General features: G+C 38.8%; 1 protein-coding gene across 5 annotated transcripts in view; it reads right to left on the bottom strand.

Moving 5' to 3' along the window:
- Positions 1–1300: 1300 nt before the first annotated feature.
- KMT5B (lysine methyltransferase 5B) overlaps positions 1301–16928 on the bottom strand; it is a 29626-nt gene continuing 13998 nt past the window's right edge. For 4 of the 5 annotated variants that reach the window (XM_026059092.1, XM_026059091.1, XM_026059094.1 and 1 more), the window contains 7 exons: positions 11520–11685; positions 10101–10210; positions 8488–8654; positions 7764–7783; positions 7459–7595; positions 4629–4825; positions 1301–4123 (listed from right to left, as the gene is read on the bottom strand). In XM_026059092.1, the coding sequence (XP_025914877.1) occupies positions 2655–4123; positions 4629–4825; positions 7459–7595; positions 7764–7783; positions 8488–8654; positions 10101–10210; positions 11520–11685 (2266 nt within the window). In that variant the 3' untranslated portion in view covers positions 1301–2654. Of the gene's footprint in view, positions 4124–4628; positions 4826–7458; positions 7596–7763; positions 7784–8487; positions 8655–10100; positions 10211–11519; positions 11686–16928 lie in introns of those variants that run through there. The other variant, XM_026059095.1, reaches the window with a different exon arrangement.

Consider the following 16928-nt stretch of genomic DNA (forward strand, 5'->3'; position numbering starts at 1 on the left):
AAACAAAAAGCCAGCTCATTTAGGGGGAGGGCTGCAGGAACATCAACTCCAAGACAAGCTCCCACCTCTGAGGGCAGCAGTCTCTTGTGACTTTCTCACACCTGTTTCATGATCCACTTTCATCGCTTGATACTTATTTAGCAAGCTCTAAACCTGCCACTGAGCATACTTGGTCAATAAATACCAGCAACAGCCAGCAACGTCTACTTGCTGCATCAACCCCCTTTTTTCAATTGCCCAGACGAATTATGAATTTGCAAACCAGTGGCCCACTCCACAAACACCAAGATTGCCACGGCCCCGTTCAGCACGAGTCCGCAAGCAGGGTAGGCTGCAGAGACTCAAAACTGTGGCATGAAGAACTGATTATGGGATGAAAGAGGGGAATTGGAGCCACCCAGTTAAAACACAAGCGAGTTTTTACTGAAATAGTTGTACTAGTGCTGTTTGTCATAACTGTTTGCTGGTAAGCTTCCTAGCATGAAGTAAACTCTTAACGAGCCAGCTATTTTTGCTGTAACCCGATCATTAATAACCCACTTTTACATGATACAGTAAACCTAAAAATCCCGCAAGACAAGCCACTGTGGCTGACTCGGTGTTCAAGAACGGCAGCATACTTACCAAAGCATTTGTGTTCAGTCTTCCATGAACTAAAAAACCCAAGTCTGACAGAAGAGGCTTTGCATATATTGGCCTACCCGTTTTTTAATACTCCTCTGTGCATGAGATACCTTTAACAAAGGATGGACATTATAAAACCAAGTTACAAGCATTAGGTTTAATTCTACACTTCATTCTCCACTACGAGAAGGGAAACGAGAGGCAAGCAGAAGATGCTACCATCTGATTTGCGGTCAACCAAGTTACTGAAATGTATTTTGAAGGAATTATTTGAAAAATCCTTCATTCCTCTGAGGGTCAGAGATGGCTTAACCATTGTGATCAGCTCCTGCGCAACTGCTTTCAAACCTGGGTAAGAGAGTCATCCTGCAACTCAAGGGCTTGCTCTACTGGGCAGAGCGCGTTGGACTTGACATGAAAATACTGTGCCGCTGAATATTTGAAGGGGATTAAACTGATCCAGCAGTGCTTGTTTTCTGATATGACTTTTGTTTCCACACCCCTAAATACAAAAACCTCTCAACCTTGAACAGGTAAATACCATACATCAAAGTGCCATACAATTACGACAATCATTTTAGTCAAAGACAGTTTAGACCTGTTTCAGAGAAATAGCTTATCTATTAGTCAGTTATGATTTATACATATGAGCAAGTTCATTTCTCCCCAGAAGAAATAAATTTTCCTGACATTCTTTTATTAAAAACAAAAGAGCCGAAGATTGCCCTGAAGCTGTTGTTATAAAGTAGACTCTGAAGTATCGAGTGAACTACATAAGAGCAAAAGAACTCCAACTGATGCAGAGTTTAAAACTAGGTTTACAATTTCCTATTTTATTGGCATGAATGTATTTCTAAACTTAAAAACCCTTCTGGCAAGTTATCTCAATTTCTTATGACAAAATTTCTCACAACACACAAATATTTACAACATATACATATTTTTTCAGTCTTTTACAACTGGTTCTTAAAAGACAAACATTTTTATAGGTTACCACAGAACAAAAGCTGTGACTTAGTTGTTTTTTTTTTTTAATTTCATAAAACTATCATAAGTTAAAGTGAATAGATTTTCTTTAAATTCCTTGTAGCATTTTACAAGTGCAACAGAAAAATATGAAGAACCAATTTAGGATAGCTGCAGTTCATTGGATAAATGTCGCCCGTTGTAATCACATTGTTTCACAGCAAATTCTTGAAAAAATAAGCACCAATCATTCTTGCAAAGAACAATTTTATCTAAAAGTATTGAAAAGTGTTAAATACAAGGTGTTTAATTTACATAACAAGCAATAAATACACCATATCCAAACTTTTATTCTGCATACTGCTACCCTTGTACATATAATGTACTAAAAAGTCAGCAAATTGTCAACACCTTTTAATTTTTTTTTTCTTTTTTTAAAGAAATCAATTTGACTTCCAACCAACGGTTTGCTACTATAACAAAGGCCACAAACAGTACGTCTGGGACAGCATACAGTGTTAAAACTGACAAACTCCAAGGGGGAAAAACATCTAGCAAATAAATCGAAAAGCTGTAGATCATTGCTGGTGATATTAACATATACTAGAAAACCTTAATATGCTGCTACTATGATTTTTTTTTTTGTTTTTTATTGTTTAGTCAAATATTGTAAGGGCAAACTAATGCTCTTACGGATCAAAAATAATTGTGTAGCCACACTGTATTCTCATTGTCCTGCATGGAAAGATTTGATGCAATTTCATAACTTTGCTTGAGCCTTTATTTTACAACAGAGCATTACCTCTTACTCTAACTCAGAATTGCACATAAGAAGGCTATTAAAAAGTACAATAAAAATCTGCACAAATCAGACTTAAGAAGAGTCGGTATGCTGTACACTTTCTACAATATTATGTTGATAGGTGAATAAACAATAAAGAAGTGCTGCCACTAAGTTTTTCAGAAAGTTCTTCAGTTGAGGAATAATCAAATGGAATTTTTGTTGKTTTTTTTTGTTTGTTTTTTTTAAAAATGACATCCTGGTCAGTTTAAGACCTATAAGCTTATGCATTGAGCCTTAAAGACTGATCTTCTCTCCTCCTGGAAGAAATATCAATATCTATTGAATCCTTGCCAACAATGAGCCTTAATCTCTTTGCTGGAGGAAGAGGAATAAAGTCATCAAATTCATCATCATAGTCATCCTCCTCTTCATCATCCTCTTCTGATGAAGATTCATCTGCTGTTTCCTCTTCATAGTGACCATAATCATCTACTTCCATTCTCGACTCCAAAAGGGAGAGAGTTTCACTACAACACATACCATTTTCATGAAGGTCCTCAGGGTACGTCCCTTTGTTTTCTTCCTCTCGTTTTAGCTGTATCTTTAATTTTGTTGAACTATTGCCTGATCCTGAGTTAAACCCATTATTTAGCTTTGCTACATATAAATTATTATCTTTTTCATGGTCTTTACTTAATTTGATGCTTATTTTTGAAGAATTCATTCCATCATTTTCTTGGTCGTTTGCCTTGCTACTGCTATCATGGCGTCTACGAAGAGTCAGTTTAGGGATCCCAGAGCTATTTTCAAGAATTAATTGTGCATCATACCTCGTGATTCGTCTTTTCTTTTTACTTTTTGCAGTTCTAAAGCTGTCCTTTGCTTTAAAATTGTCAGATGTCACAACAGAGCAGCCACCAGATCCAGGGATACAGTCTTTATAGCTAACAGGTGTGTCCACTACATTATTCCTTTCTCCGTGCTCTGAATGAGAGCTGATCAAATCTGGTACTTCATCTTTAACAGGTGTATTGTGCGTAAGATCAGTTTCTTCTATTTTTGCGGATGGTTTCACAAGTTTTCCTTGTCGGGATTTCTTTTTTGACATGCCTGCATCATTTTTCTGGCACCTCCCCTCCCCTTTATGCGATGTTCCATGAGCCAGGTCGCTTTCATTTATCGCATGAGACTGCTGCTCTAAAACGTCCGATCGCGTTCTGGTCAAATTATTTTTATAGCTATCCAACATATTTGGTTCAAGCTTTATGTCAGAGGTCTCCTTCAAATTCATCCTTGTTCTCATCGACCTCCTTGTTATGTATGTGCAGGGTGGTATATCACCATGCTCATGAGCACCTTTCACAGAATTCAGTTTATACTCTCTGGCTGCATGCCTTGTTAAGCATCCGCTAGAGACTGCAACTTTGACTGGTCCCTCCAATTCTTTATCCTTTTTAATGGGCAAGTTTTTATACAGAACTACTTTAGGCTCTTTGAGAACTAGATTTCCCATCTCGAGCTTTCTAGAAGTATTCTTTTGCTCTGGCCTTTTGCACTGATTTCTCAACTTGATCTTTGAAAGTAAAGGCTTTGCAGGCTTTTTCAGTCTCTTTGGTACCCTGGAATTATTTATATGAGTTAGTTTAGATGAGGTAGAATTTGATGATGCTGGAATTCTTGATATAGACTGTCTCGTTAATGTTCTACTCTTGCCGTTCTTTTTTACGCCAATTGAAGATTTTCTGTTAGCTGTGAAAGAAAAAAAAAAATTGTGTTATGACACTGATTTAACCTGAGGTTCCCCCCCAAATATGTTCTTAACCGAAACGTGCGGGACACTAGATGGTATTCAGAAGTAGAAAGATTGCTCAACTTGCAGCTCAGACCTAAATGGAATTGTCAAACAAACCCAAACTACATCTAAATTCCAGGTGTACTTCCCCTCTTCTCCCCCCCGCCCCCATTATCAATGGATATCTTACTACTGGCATGTTTAGAAACATGACACTATGAGCAGTGCTTGATATAAACGCACAAAAAAGAAAATATCACCTTGTGTTCTTGCCATACTTCAGGAAAACTGGTCATTTGCTATATAAGCTACCTTCAGATTCCCGAATACATTACTGATCTCAAAAACCAGAAGTATTTGAGATGCATCTCAATACTAAAGAGAGCAAGTCCACCACAGCAGAAGGTTTTCATGTTTTTAGGAGACCTTTAATCCCGCACTCCACGTTTTCTCCTTGCTTACTTGCATTAGCTTTTTCCTGAGTGGTATCTGCATCAGTGTTAGAGCTGACGGATTGGCTGTCTGAATTTTTGCTGCTGTCACCCAACTTTTTAAGTCTGTTCAATCGTTTATCTGTTTCTCTCAGTCCATATTTACTATTAATCACAGGAGTAGGTGCTGGCAATCCCACTCTTGATTTAAAAGCACCAGTTCCACGTCTACAAAAAAGAAAAACACCATATATTAATAACTACCAATATAAATTTAGAACCTTGTTTCATATACAATCCCAGGTATATTTAGATAAACAACGCCAATAACTACTGAATTTATTAGCATTTTGTGGGCTGCTTCAGTTAGATATCTCCACAGGCATGTCATTTCAGTAAGATGTGCAGAAAAACCTCCCATTTATTTCTAGAGAAATGCAAAAGAGTTTCCCCCCCGTTTGCTTTTTGTTTATTTCAGGATCATTTCACAATCAAATTACACAGGTGAAAATGAAATACAGTAGTTCAAAATACTATTTGATATTAACTTGGGTAACAACTTAAAAGGATTATTTTTCTCTAATCACATCCACTTAGTAAAAAAAGTGCCAGCTCCAGTTATAACGCTTGTTACTGCACCAGCAAGAGTTATAAAGTACATAAAATAGAATGAAATCATCACCTAGGTCTGTCTTCCTCTGGACCTGAAAGACTCCATTTGTGCATTTATCATGAAACTTAAGCGGCTGAGCAAGCTTGCAACTCCCCTCACACTCCAAAAGTAATCATGCAAACGGATGGCGATAAGAATTCTTGCAGAGTTCTCCCACTTCAGCCACCACTGCAAGGATCCCTTCGGCCCCCTTAATCATTCCATAGGTTTGCACTTTACAGAATTAAAATTAAAACTTGTTTGGACTGTTGCACTGGAAGAAAACCTCCAGAACTTACTCACAAGTGCACCAGAAAGAGACCAGAGAGGATCTCGAGCTCTGCAGGGTTAAACATTATTATGCAGGCGCAGTAATTTTTCTCAAATTAACTGATGTTTGATACAGAACATTCTTTCAGTATTATTTTGAGTTCTGCAAATTACAGGCAGCTAAAATAAGATACTAGACTGAACTCAGCACAAACAACAGCCACTTGAGACCAGACACGAACAGTGCCATAGATAGCCAGAACTGTCTTCTGATACGTCTGTCTTATTTGGTGCCCAGTTATCCCAGTTAGCCAGCATGAACAACACGCTCACCTAGCAGCATATACGCACATATGCAAAGATACGCATGTTTTACAGGTAAGGAATTTTGGAGGTTGGGGGGGGGGGGAAGGAGGAAGGTATGTACAGAGCTACCCTTCTGTCCACTCTCCCCCGCCCCAACATAACCAACGGACTCTCAGAAGTCTACCATTTTAACATTACAAATTCATCCTCCTTACACCATAGTCATAATTGTGTCACTTAAAAAAATAATCGTGGTGGTATACAACGAGCCCAGTGGCTTGTCTATATATTTCATTTCTCATACTACAGGCATCTATTAAGGTGGCTCATGCATTCTGCTAAGGACATGTTTTCCCTTGCTCAGCCCCCTTAAGTTCAAACCTCTCCTATTTGACTGTTGTAGCACAGCCTGCAGGTTCTGCAAGTTGGAACTACGCAAGCGCTAAGCTGTGTGACGATGATACAAGTTAAGTACATGGAAATATAAAGGTAGGAAAACATTCTGACACACGAAATTGGTCTGTCCCGAGAGAGGAAGCATGCTGCCATTACATTAAAAGCCACAATGAAAAACTGGAGCAAAAAACCCCCTATCAATCCAGACATCACTGCCAATAAGCAGCAAGAAACAAATGGCTCTGTTTGCCCAAACGTTTATTCAATACTTAACAGCTCCCAGAAGTGAAGTACATTTTTACTAGTAGCTATCTAGATAAAGTCTGAGACTATATTTTTTTCACTTTGACCTACAAGACATACGAGCTTGGAGGTCCATACCAAAAGATTTTCCCTTGAATTGCTGGAATTGTTTAGTGACCAGACTAGCTAATAAAAATGAAGGTAGGATTACTGAACTACTTATATGTGGGTGCATTAAGCTATTTCTAAATATGATTAATACTTTGTCCTTTGTACCTTTCTTCCTTCTATAGTTAGCTCAGAGTTGTCATAGGTTCTCTGCAGCTCCTTCTGCTAAAACAGAGAGTTAGGTGATTCACAAATGATGCTGAACCTCTGTTTATGCTTACAGTAACAGAAGTTTCAACAGGTCAGAAAAGGATTAGGAAATTCTTCCAAATGGTATTAYGAAGAAGCTAGGTTGGGATGACATAGGTGAAAAACAAAGAAACAAGTTTCCTGTTATCGTGCAATGGACAGATATAAGCAGCTACTGTCCAAAACCAGCAGATTTTCACAAACATATAAACTCTCAAGTTCTAATCACATATGGTAAAAACTACTTTGCCTGTTCCCATCAGAACAACACTGAAAACATGAATGAAATTTGCTTTTACTGGTGGAAATAAGAGCAGTAGCTGGGAGTTAGTTGATAACTGTCTGATAACTGTCTGTAACTGCTGTCTAGTCTTTTCTTTCCAATTCCACTTTATGTAATACAAATATGCGCAAGAATTTTTGTTGTTCTCACTTTGGGTTGCTTATAGGACAGAGAAGAAGGAAAAAAAAGTGTGTGACCATTCAGTAACAACTTAAAAAGTCATTAAACTGAATAATCAAAAAGTAATTATAACGTTTCAGAAAGTTTGACTGCTCATAATCAAGTACCTTCAGCTTCACAAAATATCATGAATATGCCCAATTCCACCTGAAACTTATTTACATCAGTGTATACCTTTCACAGGTGTAACATTCGCAGTATTCGTTATTCTCTCCGAAAAAGCCATCTCCATAATAACAAGAGATTTCTTCTCCAGGTTCAATATCTCTTAGAGCTTTCACACATGCTGTATCTCTGCCAGTTGATACAAACTGGGGAAGGAGAAGAAAAGAAGGGGGATAGAAAAAGAAAGGCTAATCATTAAGGTTGAACAGYATTTGAATTAGAAAACAAAACAGTTGGGGAGGAAAAGGTGCAGGGATAGGGGGGAAAAAATTAGGTGGGTTGCTTTATTTATTTATTTTTAGTTTTCTGCTTACCTTACAGTTAGGTCTGCAATCTGAAAAAGGTCCAAAAGATAAAGTCAATTAACTGTTGATAAGACCTGAAACATGAATAGTTGTAGATATCTAAAGTAAGGATTCACTCTGACTTCATTAACTCTAGAATCTCAACTAAATATTGGGAGTTTTGTTAGTATTGTATAAAGCTGTTTATCAGAAGATGCCCATTTTGATATAGTTTGGTTTCTGGGCTCTTCTTTGCTATTACAAATGTTCAGTTTCCCTTTTCTTTAAGGCAACAAGATTTATCTGAAATCCTACCTGCTCTTCCTTGAGCTTAAAAATGCAACAGTATCTGAGAAGCTTCTGTGTAAAAGGTGAAAGGAGGTACGAAGAGCTCATCTAAGCAACACAATACTATAGACTAAGTTCCCTAATTAGCTACAGCAGGAATTCAGGGTAGGCTGCAACATGTTCCACTAATTCAGCTGCCAGTTCCAAAGCCTCTGAAGGAAGAGGGTGTCACTTCCCAGAGCCCGCGGTGAGCTTCCCAGTACACAGCCCATTAGTTCTGGTTCGGGAAACTCCCGACAGGATTATGCCCTACACTAATCCAGTATGCCAAATTATGTCAACTACATTCGGCAGACAAAAGTCAGCCAGGTTCTCTTCACTACTGTGTGGTGTATCTTACATGGAATAATCCTTCTGAAGAGAACTGCTTGTGTCATTTAACACTCTCCGTGTACTTGTTACTCACCATGATTGATAAATGCAGCAGGACCAAGCCACAGTTGAGCACAGTTTTTCCGTGTGGAATACATGACGCTGAAGTCGTTCTCCCCATGTCTCAGCAGCATGTTTTCTTCCATTTCTGATAGTTCAGCAATACAGCCCACAAGTAATTCTATTTTATCATTCCGTTTCCTTTAGGGTAAAAAGAGTAGTAAAAGTAAGAAAACATATGTCAAAAATTCAAAAGTATACCATGGAATATCTTCACAAAAGAAAAGTTGTCAGTAACAGGAAGTGTTTCCTAGTGCATTTCTAAACCCCTGGAAAAACTGTGTTTTAATTCACAGCGACGTGTCAGATTAGTGGCACTGAATGCTCTGCCTAGGCACACATGGACAACTTCCCTATTCTTGTGAGGGCACTGTTTCTACTGGCAAGCGGCTTCTAGGGAGGCCATTCTCAAACTGCGGTCAGATTATGCTCACAAGGATCAACGTGGAGATTCCAAATATACTTAAAGGACACAAAACAGAAGCCAAGCCTTTTAAGTGCAAAACTCCTTTTCAGAGAATGCTGAGCATCCTCCTAGTTTTGTGCCTGACAGGTTTTCGGATATTGACAGGGCTTTGAAGCAGGCTTCCTGCTTCTCTCTCAGACGGTCACTCAAAATTTTGAGGGTTAATGAGCAGGAAAAAGGACTTCGTTTTTCAACACACCTAACACAAAGCTCCCTCCCCAAAGAGGGAAAGGAGAGGATTCAAACAACAACAACAACAAAAAATCCAAAGGAAATATTGATTATACTGTTCCGTGATTGCCAAATTTCCAGCACCAGTTGTGAGGAGCTAGAAGCTGGCCTCAACCTTCTTAAAGCTTCCTCCCCCACGCGCTGAGGCCAGAGCCCCGCAGTAACAGCACAGCTCGTTTCGAACGCTGCCAGCCTGATGCCTGGCCGCTYGCTCCCCGCCTATGCACAAAAGCGTATTACCCTCTCCGAGGCGCTGTTGTGACTGTGTACGGCCACAAAGCAAAACAAGCAACAGAAACGATGCTGGGGGAGAAGGGAGGAAGGGGGGATTTTGTTTTAAAGCCTGGATTAATTCAGGGATCTGCTGGCACTGCCTCTGACATGCACATCACGAAACTCAGACCTGACAAAATGAGATGGGGAAATGCATGGAGTTCTGATTCTGTGTGTCCAGGAGAGACTTATCTTGCACAAGCAAAATGTAAGTGTAACACCCCTCAGTTTCACAATGGTGAAAGACTCATTTTCCCCACAATTATTTGTTATATAATAAATCCAGTATGACCGGAATCTTGACATGGATGCGTTTCTCGCAGGAGTCTAACAACTAATATTTTGAGGAAATTAATTATCTGGCAGAAAACAAGATGACTCAAAATTGTTTACAGAAAACTGCATGGCTAAGTTCAAATATATAATTTGTCATTTTCCAGATACCTGTATTGTTTAAAAAGCAAAAACAAACTTGCTCTAGAGGTAGAGATATGAAACTTACCTTTACATTTTACTAGTTGAAGTTTTAATTTTATGTTGCGCTATAATATACTTTTTTTAGCACACATCTTTCAAAATAATTGGCAGAAATAGCAATGGTAAATTATGCCACTTACCATTCTTTCGTTGCAACAATTTTGGCTCCATTTTGCTCAGAAGAATACCGGTTACAAGGCAGTATCTCAAACCCACTGTCAGTTGCAAACATTCGTAAATAAATAAATACCTGCAATGAAAGAAAACAGCATTGTTCTGTTAAAAGCAAAACAAAACCAGTCAGGAATGCTCTATATAAAGATAACGAAAGTCAATTAATTTGAAAAAAAAAAAAAGAAACCCTCCCCACACATGAAATTGATATTGTAAAAAAGTGGTGTTTGCTGAAATGCACATCCCAAATTTCCTGAGACACTTGGATTAAAAGTTTTAATTATATGCGTTATGTTAAAGTCTTATTTCTTCAAAGTGACTAGCAAGAATGTTTGCATGGATCACCTGAATATCTGAAGATTAAAAAAACCCCCCCAAAACTAAAGATGCCTTGAATGGCAGAGCAGACCAATGAAAAAGAATAATTTCTTGTTAAAGTCACTGAATATTTGTGTTCAAGAATTCTGCTCAGATCTGCAAGAAACGCTGAGACCTAAACTGCATAACAATTTTGCAGAGTCCAATTTTATTCTCTCCAGTTCTCAGTGAGATACCACTGTCCGTGAGCAGACCAGGTCCTCAATTCAGGGACTGCTCAATCAGTTCTCTTCAAGCTGCTCCTTTTGGTGGCTTTAGTCAAAGTGAGCCCAAACTACTCAAACGCTTTGGGAAAGCGGAATTTGCTGTCTAGTTTCTTCTAGACTGCTACTTCTGTTGTGCTTTAGAGCAAGAAAAGGCCAAATTCCTTTCGGTTGTGTCTAAAAACAACTAAAAAAGTTACATTCATTCCTGAAGAGAACTCTTGCTTTGAAGCAAAAAAAGCTGAGATTTCCTTGCAACTTTTGAGTGTCAACATCCTTTACTCTGCACAAAATGGGTTTGGGAGTGTGGCAAGTAGAGGAAAAGGAAACAGCATTCCCACATAAGGCCCCTGTACCAATAACCACCCCTGTATTTTAAGGCGGTGAGGTTTCTCGCTTTTCCGTTGTCTTTCTCTGGCCCCTAATTTCTTTTACAATAGTTGTAGATGAAAGGAAAAATCTGTCAAAGAATGAAATAAATCCTCAAAACTCTTTTTTCCCAGAAGTAGGGCCTCTCTCTTCTGCTTATAACTTAGGCCAACAGCAGGAGAGCACGTTTTCCTCTCCATATGTGCTATTAAATCAAAGGTAATGGAAAGTTAGCGTTTTCTTCCCCTCTTTTTGAGCTATCTGGCTTTGAAAAACCAAAAGAAAGTTCCTGTTAAAAAGCAATCAAACAAGTAAGGTATAACAGAGCAGTGGATTACTTTCCTTTACTACTGCTGCATTCCTAAGAAACTTGTTAATACATTTTCTTAGCCTTTCAACCATCTGAAAAAGCACATTAATTACAAATACACCTACATGTTCCTTGAACAACCTTTCCTGCATTTTGTTCTTGTTAAGAAAATAGTGCCGGGCCCAGTCACCTGACGTCAAGGACTTGAAGGCTTTTTCTAAGTGCTCATCTTTCTTAAAACGTTCAATCACCTCTTTTAGTTCTTCTTGCCTTCCTTTTATAGGTCGAAATCTGAAATAAAGAATAAAGCTATTCCAGTCCACTGTTATTCATTCTCAAATCTTCCTCACAGTACAGAGTTCTTTTGCTAACCATATAAACATTTAACTCCTAGCATAAACCGACCATTACATAGTCAAATCACAGAGCCTCATTTCCAGGGCTCCAGAGGTAAAGCCAAGCATCCTACTTGGAACTTTAAAACTCTCCACTCTCTTGAGAGGCAAAATTTATTTACAAAACAAGTCTCCGATGAGATTAAGCAGTGAAGAATAATATTCTGCTGTTTTTAACACCTATCATTTGGAAAGAGGCAGCTAAAAAGAACAAATATGACAAAAGCTTTGTTGTCCTTACTTTCCTAATCAATTTACTACCAGTAAGAGTACTGCAGATGCAAAAAAATTCAGCAAATGAATCCAATGCTGTAAGCTTCCCCACACCCTGATATCAAAGGATCTAGACACGGTTCTGTGTTTTCTTGTTGCTGGGGTGTTTTCTTTTGGGGCAGGGGGGGAAGGTTCTTTCTAAATTTCAGGTCCCAACAGCCTCACATGCTACGCTAACCATTTTTAAATACAGAGAACCTACAACAGTTAGGCAGTGCAACTGAAAAGGCCCAATAAGAAGAAAAACCTCAAATAGGGGGGAAAAAAAGCCAAGTGCTTTGATGATCGTTTACAAATCAACTGTTGCCTTAGCAAAACCATATTATATTGACAAATCCACTACAAGGATTTACATGTAGACTGCAAACTTAATACCTGCATTCATATAAAACATGCCTCTCAAAGACTACACGGGAAGCGTCTATAAGCAGTCGCACACAGCACAGTATTACATCGGTGCAGAAGTCATGATCCACAAGCCAGTGCGACTGTAACAATCTTTCAAAAAAACTGGCTTAAAGGAAACCTAGTTAGCTAAAATTCAGGGGTAGACAAGAATCTGAAAGTAAAATCCTCTGTGTCAGAAGTCCAGCTTCCCCCAAAGCTTGATATTTAAGACAAAGTATCCTTCACCTCTTCAACAGAAGCACTTAGTAACAAAAACCAGTGCCCTACATGACTGCAAGGACCAGGAGGCCCATTTCTAAGATACAAAGCCATCAAGAAAAAGCAAAATTTGGTTAGAGATTATGCCAAATCCCTATATATTGCCTCTCACTGAACACGTACCCATGTGTATTTTCAGGGGGAGGTGGAAAAGRATAAGGAAAAAGGGGGATATTTCCTTTTTTGAGCATACCCAAGGGGACTCTTTCCAAAGATAAAGATTTTCTAGGGTCATTAGAAACATTTTTTGCAGCTTTTTTTTTTTTTTTAAGCCACACAGCTCACACTTACTTGCTTACACTGCATAATGGTAAAAGTGTTAAGCAAGTTAACACCTCTTGAATGAATCCACAAGACACATTACTTGTTTCTTTAAGTGTGTACCAGCTTCATTATCTTCACTGGAGACTGATCCTATTTCCTATTACTTACCAGCTAAAGTATTTGATATCTGTATTTAACGACAGACGTAAACAAAGAGAAATAAATTCCTGAAGTTAATCTAAGGAAACCTTATCATCTCACTCACTGATATTCTGTTTTTTAAAATTACTGTATCACTTGGCTTATCTTCATTTTAACATGTTAAATGTTGCCAGTGACTTACTTTGAGAAGACCAAGAAAGATGCGCTAATTATATGCAACTTGTCTGAAGGAACAAAAGACACTAAGTGTTGTATATTCCAATTTTATTTTACCTCGTAAAATAGGAAGAGTTTAATCATTTAATAACTAACAAGGAAGAAAATCCGACTTCCTTCACTAGGAGAAAAATTCCCTATGCACGCCCTTGATGCAATGAAGAAAGGCCTCATGAGAGCAGCACCACCTCCACAGCAATGCAGCTTAGCAGCGTTCCACGGTACTGCTTTTATACAGAACTATCTCCCAGGCTTGTGCCATTTGAACAACTTCCCTGTAATATAATGACTTAGCCTTTCTTCAGGTCTCTTGAATACCACAAATATTATCAGCAAAACCCGACAGCTTTCACAGCAGAAGATATGGTGAGTAGCTCCGAGAAGGCATTAGATGAACTTTCTGCTGGCTGGGATAACATCCAACAAGACAGTAAGTTTTTTTTTGGTCAAGAAATAGATGATGCACTTCTAAAACATACCCACTGAAAACTGCAGGAAGTATCATGCCAAGAAGTTTCAAATYAGTTCTTCATTAAAGGACATTTCTATCCCATCTCCGCTAACTGTCTTTAACAAGCTGCTGAGGCCTCATCATGGAAGAAAAATCCCTGCAGACTACGGATGACACTAGCATTATTATTTCTGTTTCGTAACATAGGGAAGTCTCCCTCAACTGTCAGTCACGTAGAAGAAGGAGAAACCTCCTCGTCCTCCTAAAAACAAAAAGGAGACCTTTCCCAGATTTGATAGTTCTAACTCTCAGAGCTTCATCAGACACTAAAAGTATTCACAATGATATAGCCTAAACTGAAGCTGACTAGTTTCAGGATAGGACTTGCTCTCATTTTCAGTTTAAATCAGAAACAACCTTACCTATGAGGAATCAGTTGCACTTATATTGCCAGAACTACAAAGCATATCAACATGCAAAAATGGAACAGGCCAACGCTTTGTGTATGCATTTAATCTTAAACATTATGGCAGTAAATTCTGTGGGTTTTCCTCCTAATAACCTGTCTTCAGCTATTTCTATTCTTGCCAGGCTAAATGAATGATTGCCATCTCCTTCCAATGTGCGGAAATCCACTGCCTTTTTTTTTTTTTTTAAGCTAAAAAATAGCTGGTTAGATAACCATCACATTCAGTATTACATTAGCATCTGAGACGGGCACCGTATGTGCTGATAAGACACAATTATGCCTGCTTTATCAACATTATCAACAAGAAGCTTGGCCAATGCCAGCAAAAGAAACCAGTATCTTAACTCAAACTTCAGAAAAAAGCGAGGCAGACATTAAGGCTAAACAGCGGCTCTCGATGAGTCTATGAAGAAAGAATCAACACCCTACATCATCTAGCAAATTAAAAACACATCTGATAGCTCAAAAGTGACTCTCAAATTTCAAGTGTTCCACCACATACTGTTCTCAGAGGCTGCCTAGAAATTTATTTCTCTCTCAGGTAGCTCAGAACAAGACACCTACTCTTTAAAGAGCCACCCATGTACCTCCATGGATTCCATTCAGCAGATGTCTCTACAGGTTCTCATTTCATGCATCCCACACTGCCAGCAGAATTCCTTTAAATGTCTAGCAGCAACTCATGTAACACTATTCTTTACAAATACAAATAGCCAGCATGTGCCCAAGTCTTGGAAAGATCACAAAGAAGGCTGGAAACAGGGAGGGGGTGAAGGGACAGTAAAAAACTCTCAAACATTAAATGATCAGATGAGTGTTAGGCAGTATACAAGCACTTGAAACTTAAAACACCAACTAGGTCTTTAAAAGAACATGCATTTGAGGCAACCTCTCTGGTGCATCTCTATCAAAATGGTTTACTGAGCTTTTTTATGTGGTGACAAGACAGAGGTGACACCAAAAGATATACAGGAGTCCAGTCAAGCAACGTTAAGTGTCCACAAATACTACTGGAAGGATATCAGAACCCAACAACATGATGTCGAGCATCTAGCTTCAAGGGTTCCCAACTCGATGAAATGCAAGGACACTTTGCACAGTGAGCCCGAGTTGTTCAAAGCTCAACAGCGCGCAAACTGCACCCGATTCCAATGATGTATATGGGAGCATATAAACGTATGCTCTAATGACGTATGCATCCAATGATGTATATGGGAGCACATAAATGTATGCTCCAATGACATATGCATCCAATGATGTATATGGGAGCATATAAAGCTTATGAACTAATCCAGACTACTACAACCCAGACTCCTCATCAAAGCATCAGTATTTTCAGAAGTGTCTTTCCATGCAGACTATAAAAGGTACTTGCTGATTTGAGACAGGAAAGAAGCCAGTATGCCAAGAAACCCTAGAAGCTGACTCTTCCTTAAGGATTTGAGGGTCTGTTGTATTTTAGTTTCGACACTTCACTCCTTCCAGGAGTATTATGAAAAGCTTATTTATTAGTCTTTCCCAGTACTACCTACCAGAAAGCCAACCAGTCATCAGAAATATCCTTAGGTACTACACTTTTGATGTTACAGCATTTCCTCATTGGCATATGACGTTAGAAATCTATATAGTATCTGCTAAGTGGCTACATAACTGTTTTTCAACAACACCATAAAGAGAACCTGAAAAGAAACCACAGCTAAACATACATGAAAGTTGAGCCAAAGAAACTGGCTTTTAACGCCAGTAAAATAAGGGACTAGTACAAAGAAGAAAAACAGAGAGATAGGAAAGAGCAAAAGAAAACCAACGAGCAAAACAAACCAGCCAACCCAGTCTCTAAACAGAGAAGCAGTAAAGTCAGAATTATGTTTATCCAAACTTCTGGTTTGCTCCCATAAACAGTGCCTTTATTAGATTCCCTCATGGAAACCAAACAAGATTCTCCGGCATTTGAATCTGCTCGTACGCACAGACCCCTTGAGCCATCCTACAAACAACTTAGGGAGCCAAGCCTCACAGAACATGGTGTCTGCTGCAAAACAGTCTGTTGTCAAAAATAAGCTAAGAGTGAAAAACTCAGCCACCACAGTATCTTTTAAGAAAGATTAATATCCCTTCTTCCTGACAAGCTGCAAAATAGAAACTTTTCAAACGTCCCTGCAAAATATTTATTGTTCCCTAGTCAACAAGATCCAAAAAAGTTAAGGCCATTGCAATTTCAGAATCAGCTAGAAGATGGTCTTATCCCACTTAAGGGCCAAACTGAGGGGGTCTCAATAAGCACGACTTTGGAGAATGGCTTGGGGAAGCAAAGCTCTTTCTCTCTCTCAGGTTTCTCTTACCTCGGGAATACTTAATCTTGAAACTCCAAGGTATAAAGCCAAAGGTCAGTGAGATGCTTGCCTATAAAGGAAGTTAAAGGAGAGGTTCTGGTAAGTTCAGGAGCACAGTACCTCGCTCAGTCACTGACAGCAGTGAGTTTGAACAAAAAGGATAAACTGACCCTGCAAGAGATCCAGTATGGAACTCCCCATAGCGCATGTATCTGACAAACAGCGCTAATGCACAATAGAGACTTATACTGCCAAACCTATGCCTTAAATTCTGACTGGAGAACATTAGAAAGAGTGAATTTAAT

This window comes from Apteryx rowi, unplaced genomic scaffold, assembly GCF_003343035.1.
Source record: "Apteryx rowi isolate R43461 unplaced genomic scaffold, aptRow1 scaffold_152, whole genome shotgun sequence".
Classification (NCBI taxonomy): Eukaryota; Metazoa; Chordata; class Aves; order Apterygiformes; family Apterygidae; genus Apteryx; species Apteryx rowi.